The sequence below is a fragment of the Osmia lignaria genome, chromosome 16, assembly GCF_051020975.1.
Source record: "Osmia lignaria lignaria isolate PbOS001 chromosome 16, iyOsmLign1, whole genome shotgun sequence".
Classification (NCBI taxonomy): Eukaryota; Metazoa; Arthropoda; class Insecta; order Hymenoptera; family Megachilidae; genus Osmia; species Osmia lignaria.
This window is the reverse complement of record NC_135047.1, coordinates 8,145,544-8,164,575: the sequence shown is the minus strand read 5'-3', so window position 1 is coordinate 8,164,575 and position 19,032 is coordinate 8,145,544. Positions and strand designations below refer to the sequence as shown.

Sequence of the window (19,032 nt, the reverse complement as noted above, 5' to 3'; positions counted from 1 at the left end):
CTCTTCTCTCTTCGAGGGAACAAGAGGAAAACATGGTTGTATACGAGAGAAGAATCGTTGCTGTGAGAGGGGGATAGTAAGTAAGAGAAAGAGGGATGAAAGACGAGAAGAAGTGGATATATAAGAGATACGAAGGGAAATTCGCTTATTTTCCCATCATTTCGACGTGGCATCTTGTCCATGGCCTTTCCTCATCCACGGAGCCAGGAAAGAAAATTGCTTCTCGTCCTCGAAAGCGGAATATCGTCCTGATGAGCCCGGGAATGCCTCGATATCCGTCCCCCCCAGATGTACCCCCTCGTCTCATCCAGCTTGCTAGATACACAGCTCGTTTCTCTTCTGTTTCTTCAACAACGAGGACGAAGATAATGACGATATTCAATTTATTCGTTATTATTCGAACGCGACACTTCTCGTTGCAACTGCGTAAAAGGGGTGCTCAGAAAGGGGGGAATGATAGAAGACGAATAGTCGAGGGAATTCCGAGAGTTAAACAGAAAATTATGGAGCGGATTACATAATAAAAGGAGGCAGAGAGAAATACGTCTGGTGCCACTGTCGGGACGGAACGGCGCGAGATGAGACGCAGAAAATTCTCGGTAGACGCACGCGCGTAACGTCGCGACGCGGCCCGTCGGCGAGACGGGGAGGATATTTGGCGCGACGGAAGTCTTGCTGGGAAATCCGATTTCAGGATCTGCAGATTCTCGAGAAATCCGATTGCTTTATTCGTTGTATCACGCTTCGCTTGAAACCAATGGCTGTGTAAACGATAGGAATTTCGAAACGGTATCCCGACGTACTACTATTTTATTTTATTAAAAGAATATGATCTATGATAAACGACTATCCAATTAAGTTCTAGTAGCGAACGTGTTAAGTAGCTTTTAATCGGTCAATTACCTTGTTCGATCGTTATACATTATGCATATAAATGAAGCAATTTAGAAACACTTAAAGCAATTCCATTTCTACTCTCCTCCGGCATCGATCATTTACCCATAACCGCTGTATAATCCAGGACTGGTCTCAACAACCCACACGAACGTGACTGTGCGATTTAGCAGGGACCAAAAAAGGATGTTCGAGTCCGACCACTTCACGCTGCTACCATCGACGGATCACCTTCTGCTCTCTTTATCTTTTCCTTCGTCTCTCTTCCTCCCGCGTACATTCGTCACAGACAGGCTGAATAGGGCCTATCGGCGTGTCTTTGCAGCACTGAATAATTCATAAGGCGAGAAGCCAGCAGCCTCGATACTTATCGCGATAGACTTTAGCGGGCTGCCAACAGCAGCCATGTTACAATAAAGAAATCAACATGGCCGACCCGTCCTTCTCGTCCCTCCTTGACACGGCTCCCGTTCTTGCCCTTCTTGCCCTTCTTGCCCTTCTTCTCGGTCCACCTTGGCGAGCGCCTTCACGTCGCTCACTTTCGATTTTGCCCCACAGTTACCCTCGTTACCCTCTTGATGTCGAAGGGTGGTCCCCGCACGGACTCACCCTACGGACTCCCTTCTTACCTCATTTTCTTGGCCTGCGCTCCCTTCCAGGGGTGGACCGCCCCGCCCAGAGATATTTCTCCGCAACCCTCCTCTCCTACCTTCCACGAGAGCGAGCAAGATAGCGAAATTGAAGAAACGAACGCGTCGCGTCGCCTCGTCACGGATGGAGAGGATGAATGAGAAGGAGAGGAGCAACGAGGGAATTGAAGCGAAACGGAGAGTTTGAAGGGGTAAAGAAGAGAGACGAAGGCTGACGGTGGCTGAAGAGAGCGAGAAAGAGGATAAGAGAGCTTTGGCAGCCACTTTTCTCACCCTGAACGGGATCCGCGACGCCAAAGGAACTCCATTTTCTGGCTACCTACCCCTGCTTAGGGCTTGTCTTTCTCTGTCAAACTTCTCGCAGACTCTTCTTGTTTCATTCGTGTTGGAAAAATTTCTCACCCGAGTGACCCGGCTTTGTGGTCTTACCCTATCTATAAGTAAATTTGTACCAGTCAAACCACGATTTCCAGTCTGCCAGCGCATTTTCGCCTCGTTCCGTCGATTGAACGTTCGATCGACACTTTAAACTTCTCATAAATTGCGACGAAGCCGAAGTGACGTGTAATATCGTTTTTCTATTTTCCTGTTTCAGGTCTGGTTTCAGAATAGGCGAGCAAAATGGCGTAGACAGGAGAAGATGGAAGCCGCGAGACTCGGCCTCAGCGAGTATCACCACGCGGCAAATATGAGGTAATATTCTGATAAAATAGTGCGGATACTTTCGCCTCGCATTTACGAATACACCAGTTGGTTGAAGTTTATTGTTGTGTCGCAGAAACGTGGCCGGGCCGGCACTGGGTTTACCTGGGGATCCTTGGCTCACTCCCCCAGGACTATTAAACGCCCTTCCTGGTTTCTTGGCTGCGCCTCACACGGGATATCCTAGTTATCTAACGTCCCCGAGACGATTGCCGTCGCCACCGAACGTTGCCACCGTCGCGAACACCGTGCCAGGTAGTCGATTAGAAACGATAAAACACTTTGGCTACAAAAGTTTTCTTTCAAAAGAGGTAAGAAAAGTGAAAGCGAAACAATCGTTCTTGTTAATAGGAACCCTAACCGGAGGGATGACGAGTATAGGAAGCGGTGGTCACGTTCCCGCAGCGCCTCCCAGTCCTCCAGGACACGATCCACGCACAACCAGCATCCAGGCTCTGAGAATGCGAGCCAAGGAACACGTTGAAAGCATTACCAAAGGGTTGCAAATGGTCTGAAGTTTAACGTACAACCGAGGAAGGCAAGAAATCGAATTCGAGCGTGCCATAGCCGCGCATTTAACACCGCGGGCGTGACCGGAAGCAAAACTACTCTACCTTCGACCCTTCAACCGCGGAGAATGTCCAGTAGAAGCCAGACAGATCGACAAACACGTTCCATCGTTCCTTTTTCTAGCTGGTGAACGAATAGTCAATCCCTGGAATCGTTTATTGGTTATCGAAAGAGTACCTAGGAGCTCGACGAGAAAAGGACGATTAACGCACGTTCGAGACGATTCTCGATGGTAATCGAGAAGCAGCAGGCTGGTCCGATTATTACCTGGCTGATTGGTAAATGAAATTTATTCGAGTTCATCGATCACAGCAAGAGGATGATTCTTTGGTTCTATGGAGACGCTCGTCGATGTTCTATTTGTTTGGATGATAAAAAGGGAACCTAGTTGATAATAGTGCAATAAACGAACAGAAATATGGTCAGACTTTTCGTAGTGTTGAGGGAGGAGAGTAGGTGTAAGGTCCAGAGACGATCCTTCTTGGTTAGCAGCAAGAATTACCAAGGACTTCCTGAGCTCAGTAAGTAATATGTTACGTATAGTTCTAATCGAAGGGGTCAAAAGAGAAAATAATGTTCTTTCGAATGTGATGAGGAGACATTTTATTTGAAATGAAAATCTTGAACGTTGAAATTCGATTTGACTTTAACATTAGCATAATTGTTTGATAATCATGTACGGAGCCAGCTGAACAGCGACACGGTGACACGTGTGCTATTTTATTAACAATATTTGTCGCTTGTCCTTATCTGACGACAAGCGACGAAGCATATGTAAAAATAATGCAATTCGATTTTATCTCGAGCAGAATCAAGCGTCGAGTGTGCTATATTTAAAAAAAAGAATGCTCTTCCTGAATTTGCTATCGAATCGTTCGATCGTGAAATTAAAATCGGACTGGATCGAAGTGCGACAAACACTGACAGACTAAAAACCACAGGCGAACTGGCCAGGGGGAGTTGGAGAAAACTCTCAGTGGGCCGATAGAGATTTTGAGCCTAATTAATTAAAATTAGGGTCCGTAATGTCACTAATCAACCGGTAAAAATTCCAGTTCGCTCGTGGACTAAACCCAATATTTCTTGTAGTATAGAGACTCGAGGTGCAGACAGCGCATTTTGGCATAAACAATATTCTGCAGTATTAATACGTTAAGGTGAAGAATTGTGCATAAGTACGTAATAAATGACTACGGTATGCAAATTCGATCGCATGGAAGAGGGCTGGCCAGACGAATTCTAAGCTGGAGATATTTTCAGTAAAAAAGAAAAAAAAAAAATAGAAATAGAAATATTGTTTATTAGTTGAAAAATTAATAAATACACCCGATTTTTTTTAATGAAAATTCTTTGAGCATCGTCTTCTGTCAGTCATTTTCCATGCGTGTGAAACAGAAAACAAGTAGAGGGTGAAGAAAGAACGTAGACAGTTACCCACCCCCGAACGTCTATTTGTATATATACCTGCTCGTGGTAAAATAAAATTTGATGTACATATTTAATCACACCACACATCTGTTCCCACAGATAATCCTTCTCATGACGCAATAAAAATCACCATCCCTTGTTCCATCAAGATGGAGTTGCTCGTATTTTTCGAGTCGAACTGTTAATTAAGATTTTTTTTCTCGAAAGATTACTGGATTATTTTTATCCTCATTTCTGTAGACACGCGCGATAATAAAGAGAGAAAACGATCTCGAAAACGGTTCGAGAAGAACGTGTCTACGCGGTGGCCGGATTTTTAATTGTTTCCGCGCGAGGCAGCGCGTATTTGTTAAGGAATTAGCATTTCAAAGAACGATTTCAATTAAGGCTTAATTAATTTCGCGGAGAGCGTCGGGCCAAGTTGGCGGCTCATTGTTCGCCTTACTTTTGGCTTAATTGAAATCGAAGAACCGCTCGAGCGAACTCGAGTAGTCAAGGAATCGAGTAAGGAAAAAAGGAGGAAATTATTCAAAATCGTTCAAGGAATATTTCAGATGACTTGCTGGTAATTGAAGCAGACAGTCCAATATTTTAACATTTTTTTATTCGTAAGACAATTTTCTTAAATAAGTAAATTAAAAATTTCATTCTTCTAATTTTATTTGAATAACAAACAACATATTATTAAATTATTAAATGTCCATTATCATTGTCAGTCTATTTTACCTTGTACGAATGAAAAATTTTTTAAAAAAGCAATCGTACAAGGTGCTACGAGTTAGTATCCAAAATCGATGATCAAAATCATGCTGAAAAAGGCCTGAAATTCATCGACGATGCCGTAGCAAGCGTTAACAAAGGATCGTTTGAAAAATCTGCCAGGCTGCACGAATCGGTAGGTAGGGGTTGCCGGTCGCGAAGGGTAGTCGGTTATCTTTTTCGAAGGTGGTGGAAAAAAAAGCGGGCGGATGCAGTGACGGGGCGTGAAAGGATTCGACGTTAACAGCACCAACAACGCCGGCTCGCTGGAACAATAGTGCTGAATGGTCCCTGAACGATTAGGTATTCCAATCGTCGCGTTAGGGGTCGCTGTGAAGTGCGGCAGAGAGGGTTGGAAGGGGCCGGCGGTAAGAGGGTGGCAGAACTCGCCCAATAAAATGGTAATTCCTGTTTGCAGAAGTTAACCATGCGAGCGAGCCTGGAGATTCGAGTCCATGCGTACTCTCTAACTCCAAAGACTAATAATACTCGGGCCGAAGTGAGCTGCCAACAGCGATATAGTTGTACGGAATAAGACGCGAAAACGTGATAGGTTGATCTGGAATCTTCTGATCGGTAGAATTCGATGCGTGAGAAGAGCACGTGGACGATTGAAGTATGGGGAACGCGTCGTGCTGGAAAAATAGGGGCAGGAGGGATCGGTGGAATTGAAGGGGGGTTAGGCATTTACCATGAAATTTTTGTATTACCGTGTCATGGCAAATCAAAATGTAGAATTTGCCTGAGCTATTTCACTTTTTAGTTTCTAGTTTCTAAGGGTGTACGGATACCCGAAAATTCGGTTCGAAAATTTGTTTAGTTCGTTCGGATACCCATGCACCCCTAATAATTTCAATTTTGTTGACGAGATATTATCAAGCAGAAAGGACAGTATACGGCTGAATTTCTGCTTGAGATGTATTGAAGTAACGTGGCTGGTAATTGATCGGAGACGAGCGACCGGTCAGCAATACACGCGTAGATCGTGTTAAGTAACGGCTTCAACGGAGATTGGAGGCGGCAAGCAATCTCTTAAGGGTTGAAATTGGCACGGAAATCGTGGCTTTATTAAATTTGTTTTGGGACAGGTAAGGGGACGAGGCGGTGAGAGCAGGCGGAGGACCTAGATTCTGGCAGAAACGTCGTCTGTCTAATATTGCTCGATGCTTGGCCTGCCTAACCTTATTGCCTCGACAAAGTAAAGAACCGACAAGGGAGCCGAATAAGACCAGTTTAGGACCAACCAGATCAATGAAACACCAAACCAACGGGGCGGAATGCTCAAACAGTCCCGAAGACAATTCGGTGGTTACGCTGGAAATGGATACCCAGCGTTGGCTATGACAGCAATGCTCTCTTCCTGCTTCCAAAGATTGCTGATCAGATCTTGAGATTGAGATACTTTGTTTGTCAATCTTCTCTGCTTGCTTTTGTACATTGAACGCTTTGAGATTCTCTCTTCTTCCGACCGGACTAACATTTCTGGGGTCCGTGCCTTCGAGGACCCCCTTGGTCGATGAATTATTTTTAAAAATTGAAATTCATATTTGAAGAAATTAATAGGAAGAGGCAACAGTAAAAGAAATTTTATTGAATATTTTTTGACATAGAAAATGGAAAGCAATCCCTAGAAAATGAGGTCCGGGGCTGTAGCCTCCCTTAGGCCTCCCATTAATTTGACATTTAAATGATACAATAAACTATTTCCTGGATTATATAAGAGAGTTTGATTTTGTGCCTAAAAGATTACTGTCTCAAATGAAGGATAAGGAGTTAAAGCTTGTTCATCACCTAAGCATCTTTTCCAAAGATAATTAGACTTGTAAGATTGAATACGATATACGAACCGTACGTCACGCAAACCTTGGATTATCCTTTTAATCAGACATGAAAAATGGAAAGGAAAAGAAAGCATGAAAGAAGAAGAGAGAAAAGGAAAACGAGAAGTGAGGAGAAACCATCGACGCGGCACGGTCCGACTGTTTAGCATTATTAATTAGAGTCAAAGTCATTCTAAGTTGGCAAGTACATAAGCAGAAATAATATTTGCACTGGCGTTCATTAGACGTGGCAGAGGGCACGAGATGGCGCCACAAACGGGTTGGATTCTCATTAAAATAACCTTGCCTTTCCTTTTCGCCCAACTCACCCTTCCTCGACGCGGCAGCCTTGTTCGTAGGAAGAGAGAGACAGAAAGGGGTGGAAAAAAAGAAGAACGAAAAGAAAGAATGAAATGACGAAGGAAGGGATGAACAAAGTGAACCAACCAGCCATTCCTCTTCCTCCTCTCTATCGCCTGTTTCCTTCGTTTTCTCTTCAGTACGCGGGACGAAGATAACGTGGAAAGGGGAAGAACACGAGGAGAGAGACGATGGGATGAACGAGTTACGGGGGTAGTTTGGCTACCACTAGGTAACTTAAATGAAAGTCGCGGTTACCCCCTTAACGCGAAAATACGCTCAGGGAAAATTTCGTTTTTTCACCCTGATTAATGTAATACCCGACGTTGCTGCTGCTGGCCACGCTAATTGGTCATTCTCCGCTCGCCTTTGATTCCCCTTCCTCCGGTGTGGCTTCAACCGCACCTGCACCTCCTCCATCTCTTTTTCTTCCTCTTTCGGGAACATTCTCCCGCGGAGAATGAAAATAAATTTTTGCCCGTATGGTGGATTAAAAGGTAGCCACACACCGACGCGACGCGCGAATCTGCGTTTGAAGGAAACGTATTGCTGTACCGCTACAGGATGGCGGAGAGTTTTCCGCGAAATTTTCATGCGGAACTGGCGAGAAGTTAAAACGAGTTTCGCCGAGAGACAGAGAGGTTTTATTAGGTTTCAATTTAAACGAGGATGATTCAGAGCGACCTCGGTTATAAACGTTACACGTATCGTTTCTCGTCGCTTCTTCTTTTTCAACCCTTTTCTGCTTATTAAGATTATCTATATTGTCTCTGATTCTGTCGTCTCCCTTGTTCGTTAAAGCAGATCTAACTTACTATGTATATGTTTGTGGAATCGGGAGTGAATTTATAAAAAAATTAAATGTTCAATTTTATATGGAATCAACGTGGAAAATAAAATTTTTCCATCGGCGAGCGAATAAACGATGGAATCGAGCCGTAATAAAATAAATAAATATCGACGTGAACGTTCTAATTTGCCGCGTTACGAAACGCGCTTCGAGGATACAGAAAGACACCTCCAGGTGAAGTTAGGTCTGCATGTACATACACGTGTATTACAAGTGAGAAGACACAATTTTGACTCCTTTTGATTCTATTTTTTTAGAAATCAGTCAAAATTAGTCCAGTCTTGTTGAATCAGTAGTCACTGGAGGATGTAATCCCACGAATAAACGGGCTCGCGAATGCATTCGTGTCGAATAAAAGCTCTGACGGACATGTTCAACCGGAAAAATATAACGACAGAGAGTGTTTTTTTAAATATATTTTTTTGTATATCCATCCGCGACCCCGGTGAGAATATTTTTCGTTTCGCGCATCCCTCATTATAAACATATAATCCACTTGTCCGCCGTTCGACGGCAATCAAAATCTGCATTTCCAGGGAATATATCATTATAATACAACCGAATGATAATCCGTTAAAAGGCTGGCGCTACACGGACACGGTCGGCCGACAATTTTTCAACTCACCCATCCACCCACGTATGCACACCTGCGCATCACTGTACCGCCTCTTCAATTTCACCCATCGACGAACGTTATAAATTGCGACGCAGCATAATAAAAGGATAATAAAATCGTAGGCAGCCTCGTATCAATCTCTTTAATTCTTTCTCCGCGACAGAATCAGAACGAAAAACGATCATGTGATTTAATTTTATGGACCACTGCTCGGGTCAAAAGTTATAATATTATTTTGTACGTTATTTCGTCGCAAATGACTATGGTCGGTACTGCTATCGAGGAAAAGGGTTAACAATATAATTTTGTATCGAAACCCTCTCGTTTAAAAGTTATGCATCTAACTTTAATTTGTTAATACTCTTGTACAAATTTCGTAAGTTTCGATCACGATTGAGCCAAGCTCCGCTGTTCAAGGGTTAATTAAACAATTTCGCCAGGTGGATGGCCGTTGGTAATTGGAAAAAAAAAATCGGTGAAATCGGTATCGGTATCGAAGGGCGACTTCCGGCCAGTTCAGAGGTATAGGGATTGGTCAGGAAGAGGGTGGCGATAGAGGGTGGTGGGTGTTTGGGATAGATGGGTGGTGCGGTGTGTGGGGTGGGTAGATCGGTGGAGAAGTTCCGAAATGAGTACCCGTGCAAATACGCCAGGATTGTTTCTGCCGCTAATTGCTCGGTTTTTTGCAGGGGCTCGTCCAACAATCGATTTGCATTTCAAAGGTAGTCCGGCATAAAAATAAAATGCGCCCCGTTAAAAGTTGACTGGCGGCGGCCCGGTGGCCTGTGTGCGTGCCGATACGTGTATCTTCCCGATTCTACGTATATTCACGCACACGACCTAGCCCGCTCGCTTGCGAACGACAAATTGCATAAAACTCGTGCCGGATTAAAGCCGTCGATGGAACAACGTCAATTCGCGCTTTTTCCGCCTCGCCGATCCACCGAACGCCCGACGATTATATTCGCGAATATAATGTTTTTAACGTTTCCGCCCGTTAACGTCGCGAGATTCCCTCGTTCGAAACGAACACTCGCAGAAGATTGTCTTCAACAATTTAACGAAAGCGTTCGATTTAATTAATTTACCGAGAAACACCTTTCGTACCGTTTCAAATTTTCAATTTAAAATTTGACGAATTTTCCAAATTTTCCGATTAGAAATATTTTTTAGGTGGTTAAGCACGTTTCGAATTGATAGTTCAGAACCATAGAGGAACACAGAGGGTATTGCGTTAACTGGGATCAACTTTAACGCGTGACGATTCGAAGGGTGCGAGGAGGAGACCGGACAGGGTGAGACACGGAATCGCAATCCCCGCAGGACGAATATTTCGTTTCCTGCGTCGCAGGGTGGCCGTGCTGTATTTGATTTTACGCAGTACGCATCGGGGTGGTTTCCACGAACGTTAATTATCACTGACCACCTACAGTCCCATTACATTCCAATCGACCCCTTAATCAACGCATGATTGGTGTACTAATTGATTGCTACTCTGTAATTATAACGGTGCACTGACGGCCACCGGTATCGAAACCTGCAAGCATCGATAAGCGGTTGCTTGAAATTGTGTACAATGGAGCTTATTATTGAAACGAACCGGAGAATTTCTCTAGGACTGTATTGTGCGAAACACCAAGTATTTTTTTTACAAAAAATTGAATTCAAAGAATCGATGCTTGTTTGCAAATTATCAAATAAGATTCTTTCAATTAAACGAGTGATTCTTTTAAAAGATATTTCAAAAATTTGTGAAAAGGGTGATAAAATGAGAGAACTTCCTTTTTTCACCCCTTTCTTTTTAAAAGATTCACGGGCCAGGTGCTGACGCGTAGCAGAAAGAAAGTGAACAAGCAGTTACATCTGCTGAATGATCGATAAAATGTCGGTAAAATTTTACCACCGTCAATAATATTTTACTGGTACCAAATAATGTAGAATACATTCCGTACCAGCAGAAACTCAATCGATAAAAATGTCGTCGATAAAAAATAGATCATTTTTTTTTCAATTTTAAACCGAATCGCTTTTAGGATTTTTTTATTTCCGCATATCTTTATTAAGTAATTCTCATTCTAGGTAAAAACTTTCCATACGAATAATCTAAATACAGCTGCAGGTACTAAATCCAATAAATTATAGTTGGTTAAATTGATCAGTTGATCAAATTTTCACTTAGACAAACGGAGCAATCCCTGAAACGCGTTATAAGGATATTAAAACGCATTAATAGCGAAATTTCTGGATCGTTGAATATTCATTATTACATCAAACGTTCGTCCTTCCAATTATTCAAAATTATCCGTATAGAAATTAATCCTATTTACACGCCGGTACCTCCGATCCCACTCGTTAAAACGGTTCTAATGAAACCACTCCCACTACCCCTCAGTACATCCACCATAATCGCGCTGTTTACAATTAGTAACATTAATTCGTCATGATTTCCAGCCGGTGCGCGTGAGAGAGGCTCGTGAATTTGTATAGAATTTCATTAAGCCAACGGTTAGCCACTCATCGAACCGTAGAACGTAACCGGTGGTCGGATTTATACCAATTATTAGAAAATGTATGTACAAGCGGCTTTGCGCGATCCGCGTTCCGTTTCGCAAATATTTGACGGCTCTCCATCGGACACCTCCAGCACTCTGAATACCATACACATCTAATATTTCTATCTCCAGCAAATTGAATCAACCTCGTAGAAAAATTGAAAAATTGAAAAATATTTTTTTATTTGATTGAAAAGTTGACAGTTTTGCCACCCCTGTGAAATTTTATCCTTTCGTACCAAAGGAGGTTCTATCCAGCCACGTTCAAATGAACCTGTTAAAACAACTCTGACCATTTACGATTTGTTTTCAGGTCTTCGCCATATACGATGTGGACTGGCATAATGGGAACGGCATAAAAGGTAGAGGAGGCGAATTTATGGGTGAACCATGAGGAAATCGAGCCTAAACGTCCAGCAAGCAAAGCAGATGCGTTCACCAAAGATCACCAAGAACATTCCACGATGCGGCCAGAGCCAGCAATTTGAAGTTTTTAATAGAGATTTGCACCGCTTGGCCAGGCCAAAGAGGTCAGTATAATCCAATAGGTCCTCATTGTCTGCCCGTTCTCCGGACACATAAACCAAACCCCCTCCTTCGATGCTTGTCTCTTTTCCTCTCGACTCTTGGCTGCACACCACAGCCATAGGAACACAGGCACAAAGACGTGTTTCCCATGTATATGGATGCGACACTGCACCGGGAAGCAATGCATATTCAAAATCCAGCCGCGGGCGGCTTGCCAGGGCAACGGAGTCTCTTGTTTTGCTACAGGCATGAAGCACGAGTCCGCAAATTCGGTTACTTCATTTTGAGCCCTGACCACCCCTGACCGACCCCTTTGGCCCACCGCCCGAAACCCCACCTGGCCACCTCACACTACCTCCTTTCTCACCAGATCCTCTTCCTCCTCTGCCACCTCCTTCCACCCCCCGAACCCTCTGCTCGCGTAGAACTCTACGCGTTTTAACCCCTCGGCGTATGTCCGGGGTTATGAATTTTAATAGCTTTACGCCGCGCCACGTGGGGGTGGTAGGAGTGAGGCCAGGGGGGTGGCTAGAGGGTGCAACCTGCTGGACGAGAGCGACGCGAAGGTAGGAGGAGGAGGAGGAGGAGGAGGTGGAGGTGGGTCGTGCAAAAATGGCGGCGAGTTTTTCGCCCGTCAAATTGTCGATAGATTAGATTAGAGAAAAAAATGCGCGCGTGTTTGCGCGCCCCTGTGTGTCTCTCTGCTCGATGACAGAGACGGAATGATCGCGAATGCTTCGAGCGAAAAAAGGAGAAGCCGAATAACGTTGACGTCGCGTTCCATAGCCAACTCTGACCTGTATGCGACACGTTTTTCCAACCGGTTCCCTGCTTTTTTCTCTATATATTCTAGCTTTCCTTTTTTTTCCTCATCGCACGATTTTCGTTTTAGGCATCGCAGTTGGTCCGCGACGTGAAAAAATCATGAAATCCGTTCGCTCGAATACTGACGAGTCCTTCGTGGGACACTTCGAGAGCTGAAATTTATCCTGGGGGCACGATTTACCAAGATAAATGATCAGCGACACTGTGCATCGTAAATATCGTTAATCTACGGGTTTTATACATTTTTCTATAGGCTCTTGAGATTTAGATTCCAATAGAGTATTAATCTCCCTCAATTAAATTTTCAAAATTAATTGACTGCCACAAATGACCATTTTTACTGTGACAATCGAAATGCTGAATTTGAATTGACTTTAACATTCCGATGCATAAAAGTAATTATCCTCTAACAAGGTTGTGGAATTTAATTAATTGAAGGATATCTCGAAGATCGGCTTACACTCGATTCGCGCATGTTATAACGGTCCGATGTTGGTTGTATGCGGGATTTAAATCGTCACGAAACGTTCGAAAATTCCGAGTACCACCCAGGGGAACGGTTTGATAATAGTAGCAGCGGCCTCATCAAGTAAAATCATCGTCACCAAAACTCGCAGATGGCTAAGCGTAACGCGTGCAACCCTCCTTCCCTTGTCGGCCCGCCACCACCCGCGCCATTTTCGTCCCCCGTCACATCCTTCCCTCCTCCAATTCAGCCGCGTAATCTACTTTTCGTTTTGACCGTGAATGTCGTTAGCACGTTATGAAACTCATTAATCTCACAAATACTGGCCAACAATTTCGTGCCGCGTAAACGCACCATTGAATTGCTTGCCGGCCTCTCTAATGGTGAAAATTTCTCTGCCACCTCTCTTTCTTTCCCGTCGATTTCTCACCGGTTGTCGATACATTCACAGTTTCCATTCGCCTGTTCGAAATTCCCTTCAGCGATCGAAGAACATTGGCCAACTGTGCTCTAACGTTCTAATATTCTGAAAATAGTTAATTGAAACGCGAATGTTTTGTCGCAAGGAAGGACTTTGAACCTACGAAAGTCGAACGTTTACCTGTTTAGAAGGAAATAATTAGACTTCAAAATTATAGCTTTTTTTAGAGTAGATAACGGTATTTCCTGGCAAATTTTAGAATCTTAAAATGATATCTTTCCAGTCATCTACCTAAGTGATCTCGTTCCTGACAAGAGGAAACGGTTCGCGTGTCGAAGGACGTCGGTACCGTTCTCGAAACAGGGATCGAAGTCAACCCGGGCGATAATGCTCGGAATCGTTGAACCAGGATCCGCATTTAAGGAGGAATTACCGTGAGAAGGGGTCCACAGTGGCGTCCGATTCAGCCATCTCTGGAAGGATATCCCCTCGAGGCGAGAGACACCCGCACCGCGCAGCCAGGTACCGGTAATGAACTCTTCAGGATCTCGAGGGATTTTTCGTAAGTACCTGCGAGGCCCGCAACCTCTTTTTCCTTGACACCTTGAATGGTGTTAGTTCTAACGCCTATAGATCAGCCCGGCCAGGCCACTAAGACTGTTGTGGAGGGCCATCCGCCGCTTTTCGATCCCCGAGTTTCGCAAATTCGGTTCATTTGCCGCATTGTACGCGGCTTAAAAGAGAAATGAGACCCTCTCCAGATAGTGGGGAGAGAGAGGAGATCGAGTGAGAACCGAGAGATAGACGAAGGAATCGTGGTAAAGAACGTTGAAGTTTACCGACGAGTGCTTCGTAGCAAACCGGGGGTGGACCAGCCACCACTTGACACGCACCTTCTTCGCCCTGATGCACTTGTCTGCATTGCGAGTGCGCTCGTTCGCCGTTTTTCAATCGTTTGATGCAAGGGGTTAGTTAATGAATGCGCTTTCATTTTCCTTCCAGAATTAGAAAATCCAATCCCTTAATATCTAACACAATTCTAACGAGTGTTCCTTTGCTCTCAATCATTTTTGGTAGAATAAAATAGCCAATCTGTAGTCACGAATAGATAATACTATAATCCGTTCAACGAGACGAGTCAGGATATATTTACAAATTCACGCGCTCGACGCAGGGCCGAAACTCCTCAGTTGTTTCCAGTTCTTCAAACGTTTCGGTTGAGGTTTGTGTACTGTGTGAGCCGGGCCTCCTTCGAGCACGTGAATTTCTACGCATTTACTGTCTCGTCTCGTTGGATGGAGTGTAAAGTATTAACGCTATTCTATAGATTTATTTATAAGATGCTGAAATATTGATAGGACATGATAAGCTTAGAACAAGTTAATGTCACAGTATGATCTTTTGAATTTAATCAAAAAGTCAATAGAATTAATCTGTCGAGTATATTTATTATCATTCTGGTATAACATAATTCTCGTTCAACTTTATTTACAAAATTTGTACAGATTTTTGCAAGTCGCGTTCATCAGGTCGTCGTGTAAATCGATTTGATTACAGACGATACGAAATTGGAAGCGAGTTATTCGCAGATGACATGGTTATAGTTGCCGTGGCGCTGAAGTTTCAGTAATTTACAGATAATACGATTAAACTGTTCGTGAGATTAGAACTTCACAAATTGGTCGCTTCATATGACATATGACAAAGTAATTAATTTATCATTACGTAGTGGCCTCAGCCGCTTTAACAAGATTAGTTCGTATTTATAAAGGTTTCATCGATTCATTTCAAACTTGCCATATATTTTCGTCGTCAAAATTTACTACGAGTTGTTTCTTGTAATAGACATTTCGAAGCTCTAACGCTATGTTAATATCGTTCTTCTTCGTGACGAGCGCGAATAACTGGATAGATATCCGATCGAAAATACCGAACGTTATTTATCTCGAACAGGAAATGGTAATAACGATGATCAAACAATTTTGTACGAGTCGTAAAAAAAAAGAAGAAAATAGAAGGTATTTTTTAGATGAAACATCGTGCGCAAGTAATTGCGATCTTTATCGCGAACGAAACGGAAAACATCGCGTGTGATTTATAATGTATCGAATGGTAAAACGCAATGATGAGCGACTTCTTCGTTCCATATATCGCTGCGTAAACGAACGATATATTAATCATCCACGCGTTTCAACGAAAAGTTGATGGAATCATGGAATATTAATTGTGATGCAAATTCGGTGACGCGAGTGCAATTGAGCACCCGATACCTGTGCATCGATTGTAATGTCGCATCGGTCCCAGAAATATTCGAATAAACCCATCATTCGACATCTGTACTCCATCAATTAACATTGCACCATTTTCCAGAGACGCGAATATAATTATCCCATGGGGGGTTTGAAAAAAATTCCCTAACCAAATTTTTGGGTACTCGCGCATCTTTTAATAATTATATTTAATTCATAGAGCTTTCACGAATGCTCTCTTAAAAGAGACCAATTAAATCAGTCAAATTTGAAACTATAATACTAAAGACTGTTTGTAAGCTTAATATGATACGATTGCCGGTGAAAAGTTGAACGAAAAGCGTCTGTCTTTGATCTGGTCAAAAATCGAAGGTAGCATCTCATTTTCTGTCCAGAGAGTAGATTCATGGGAACAAACGGGCTCATTGAGGCGTCGTTTAATTGAAAAGTGAAAATCAAGGGAAAACCGAGCAGAACGCAAGATAAAATCGTGATGCTCACAGATGAGAGGGGTTGCGAGGAAGGGGTTGGAAGATGTTTGAGGATTTTTTGTTCGACCAGGGCGCGGCGTCACTTTTACGTAACTTGCACTCGTTAAAACCGTCATACGAGGAAGCTTACAAAGCCGTCCGACCGGGTGCATTGATTTCCGGCTTAAAACTTAAGCTCCCCGGCTGGCAAAACTAATAACTGCTCGGCAAGGTCCTCTCTCTTTTCTCTTTTTTTTTCCTCCGGCGTTAGAGGATTTTTTAGGTAGTAATTTTTGATCCTAGATCGGGGCTGAACGGTGTCGTCTTCCATCGTTTCTATCTATCGATCCTGCGTACACTTGTCGACGGAAATTAGACGTATTAAATTATTCTCATAGCTAATTTCGACTATCGTTCAGTTTCATGTTTAATTTTATGTTTCTGATTCCTTGTCTTCAGACAGAATCCGCTTTCCGCTGAGTTACCATCTTTGACGATGAATTATTGTAGTACCTTATAAATCATTCATGAGAAAGAAGTAAAAATACTTTAAAGATGTACTACATCCCATAAAAAAGAAATAGAACTATCAAAAATCATGTATTAAAGTAGTTATTTTAATATTTTCTAAATGCCAATCGAAAGACAACTTTCTACCCCTATACATTTTTAGCCTTCTACCCTCTTATTTATAGCACCTGTTATAAAGTAGCTTCAGCGAAAAATGACCTAAGAATGTTAATGAATTCCATCGTTGGACGTAATAAAGCTCCGAACCGAGAGTGACCCTAAAGCTACCCAACGTCGGTGTATATCGGCGGTGCGTCCGAGTTAATTAGCGCTAACCAAGAAAGTCCTTAAATACTTCTTGCAGCCCGCTTAATCTCAGCCCATGGAAGGTCTCGCTCGCTTTTCAATTAAGCGCCGCGGCTTGTTTAATTTTCACGAAAGATCCACCTAGCCACGGTTGAATAGGATGCACCTTAAAGATATCGATCAAGCTTGTGGCTCTTTTCATCGGTGCAGCTCGAGACTGGTAACTTGGTAATTTAATCAAGAATCGAGACCCCGCGGGCTACGTCAAACATCTCCCAACCCCGTAACGGTGACAGATATATTAGCTGCGACTCAATAGAGACGTCCGCATTACATTATTCGACCGGTAGATCTCTACGACAAACACAACATCAATTTTTCCCATGCCGTCTCCCTCTACGCGGCAGGGGTTCTCAGACCTGGTCACCAGGGTAGTTCTCTCTTTCTTTCTTCTCCTCCCCTTTCAGCGCCTCTCGATGTCAACCGTGTTTGCGAGGATTCTCCCTCTGGATAAACGTGACGCACGGAGAAATCATTGATTCTGTCAGGAATGTTTATCGAATTTCTATGACTGCTCCATTTTGCGGAGGGGTGTAGCTTCGTACCGTCCATTAAAAACAGTTTTCGTTTTAGAAGAAAAAAAAAAAAAATAGATTAGAAATTCCGAATAACTTTTCTTGCTTCTCAAATATTTTGACATTTCTCCAATTTATTAATCTCCTTCAAAGATATTTTCTCTCCAAATGCAGCTACATTTATCCAATAGGAATTTCACGTTGATTCTAATTACTCGTACTTACACTGTTATTATTGAAGCTCATTAGCGAACATTAAACGGCAAGTATTTTCGGTGCAACGAAACGAAACACGCGATACCGTCGGTATCACGGACACGGTCATCCGACAGAGAATTTATGGAAGAAGAACCCGGATTTATATATGAATACACATATTCAGCGGTAAACACGTGTAGAGACCGACGGACGTAGGTAAGTGAAAACAGGACGAAAATGGGAAGCGCTGAACTGGTATAAACAAGGGTCGCATGCAATATTAGGGGCATTAAGTCGCCATAAAGAGCGCATTAGGGGTGCGCCCGTGCCCTCGAGGGGTAGTTTAGCGTTTAATTGTCCCACCCCGTGTATCAAAGGTTTCGATTTCTGCTTGACTACGCGCGTTAGAAATCCACGTAGATTTTCTCCTTTCGCACGTTTATACGCGATCTGAATTTATTATTATGAAAATTTGAGAATTTTAGAACGGTGAGGGAGGGCAGTCCAGATTTTCGGCTGGCAAAGGCCCATGGTGAAAGATTTCTCGATGCGCGTACGTCGAGATGCAAAGCGTCGTTGCAGAGGCACACGTTGGCGCAGACGTTATATGTGAGGGGTACCCGAAACGTATAAGAGGAACAGGCGAATACCCAAGTTGCTATTGAACCGATTTTGAGCAAATATCACTTGAAGCAGGTCGGGGAGATTCGCGATGCCGTAGTGACGGGATAGTTGGTGGTTGCAGGAGGGGTAAGGGAGGAAGAAGGGGGCTGAAAAGGGGCTTGGAGGGGGTGGTAAAGGGACGAGGAGGTAAGGGTGCGGCAGGACGGAGGCAGAGACAGGAGCAGAGAGAGCTCACAAGCCCTTCGGCAAATTTCATAACCGAACTTGTCGTATTTGCCCAGATTATTTCAATATATTCGACTCAAGCCGGGAATCTGTTTGCGAGCGAGTGTATGCGTGAATGGAACTTGCCGCGGTCGCAACGTCCGCCTATGTGCGCTTCCGTCTATCTTCGCGCTACCCCGTGTTTCTCGATGAAACCTGCATACACGTTCACGCACACCGTCGACGATAACGCGTCCTTGATACACAGCTTTTTAAGGAAAATTTCAAGCCGCCTCACGAAAGCCCACGATTGGCTCTTGGATACCAGCCTAAGTCATCGCAGCCCCTTTGCCACGAATTGTCACCGTCGACGATCTTGAAACCGCGTTATTACATTTGCTGATCACCGCTTGATATCGGCTACAGTTAGCTAGGAAAGTTTAATAACACGGATC

At 43.5% G+C, this 19,032-nt stretch overlaps 1 protein-coding gene across 2 annotated transcripts in view; it reads left to right on the top strand.

Annotated features, from left to right (window-relative positions):
• The window catches only part of LOC117600727 (retinal homeobox protein Rx1), a 29,180-nt gene extending 24,795 nt beyond the window's left edge, over positions 1-4,385 (top strand). The window contains exons 3-5 of one of the 2 annotated variants that reach the window (XM_034316511.2): positions 2,140-2,237; positions 2,305-2,501; positions 2,598-4,385. In XM_034316511.2, the coding sequence (XP_034172402.1) occupies positions 2,140-2,237; positions 2,305-2,501; positions 2,598-2,761 (459 nt within the window). In that variant the 3' untranslated portion in view covers positions 2,762-4,385. The remainder of the gene's footprint in view (positions 1-2,139; positions 2,238-2,304; positions 2,502-2,597) is intronic. The other variant, XM_034316512.2, reaches the window with a different exon arrangement.
• The last annotated feature ends 14,647 nt before the right edge of the window (positions 4,386-19,032 follow it).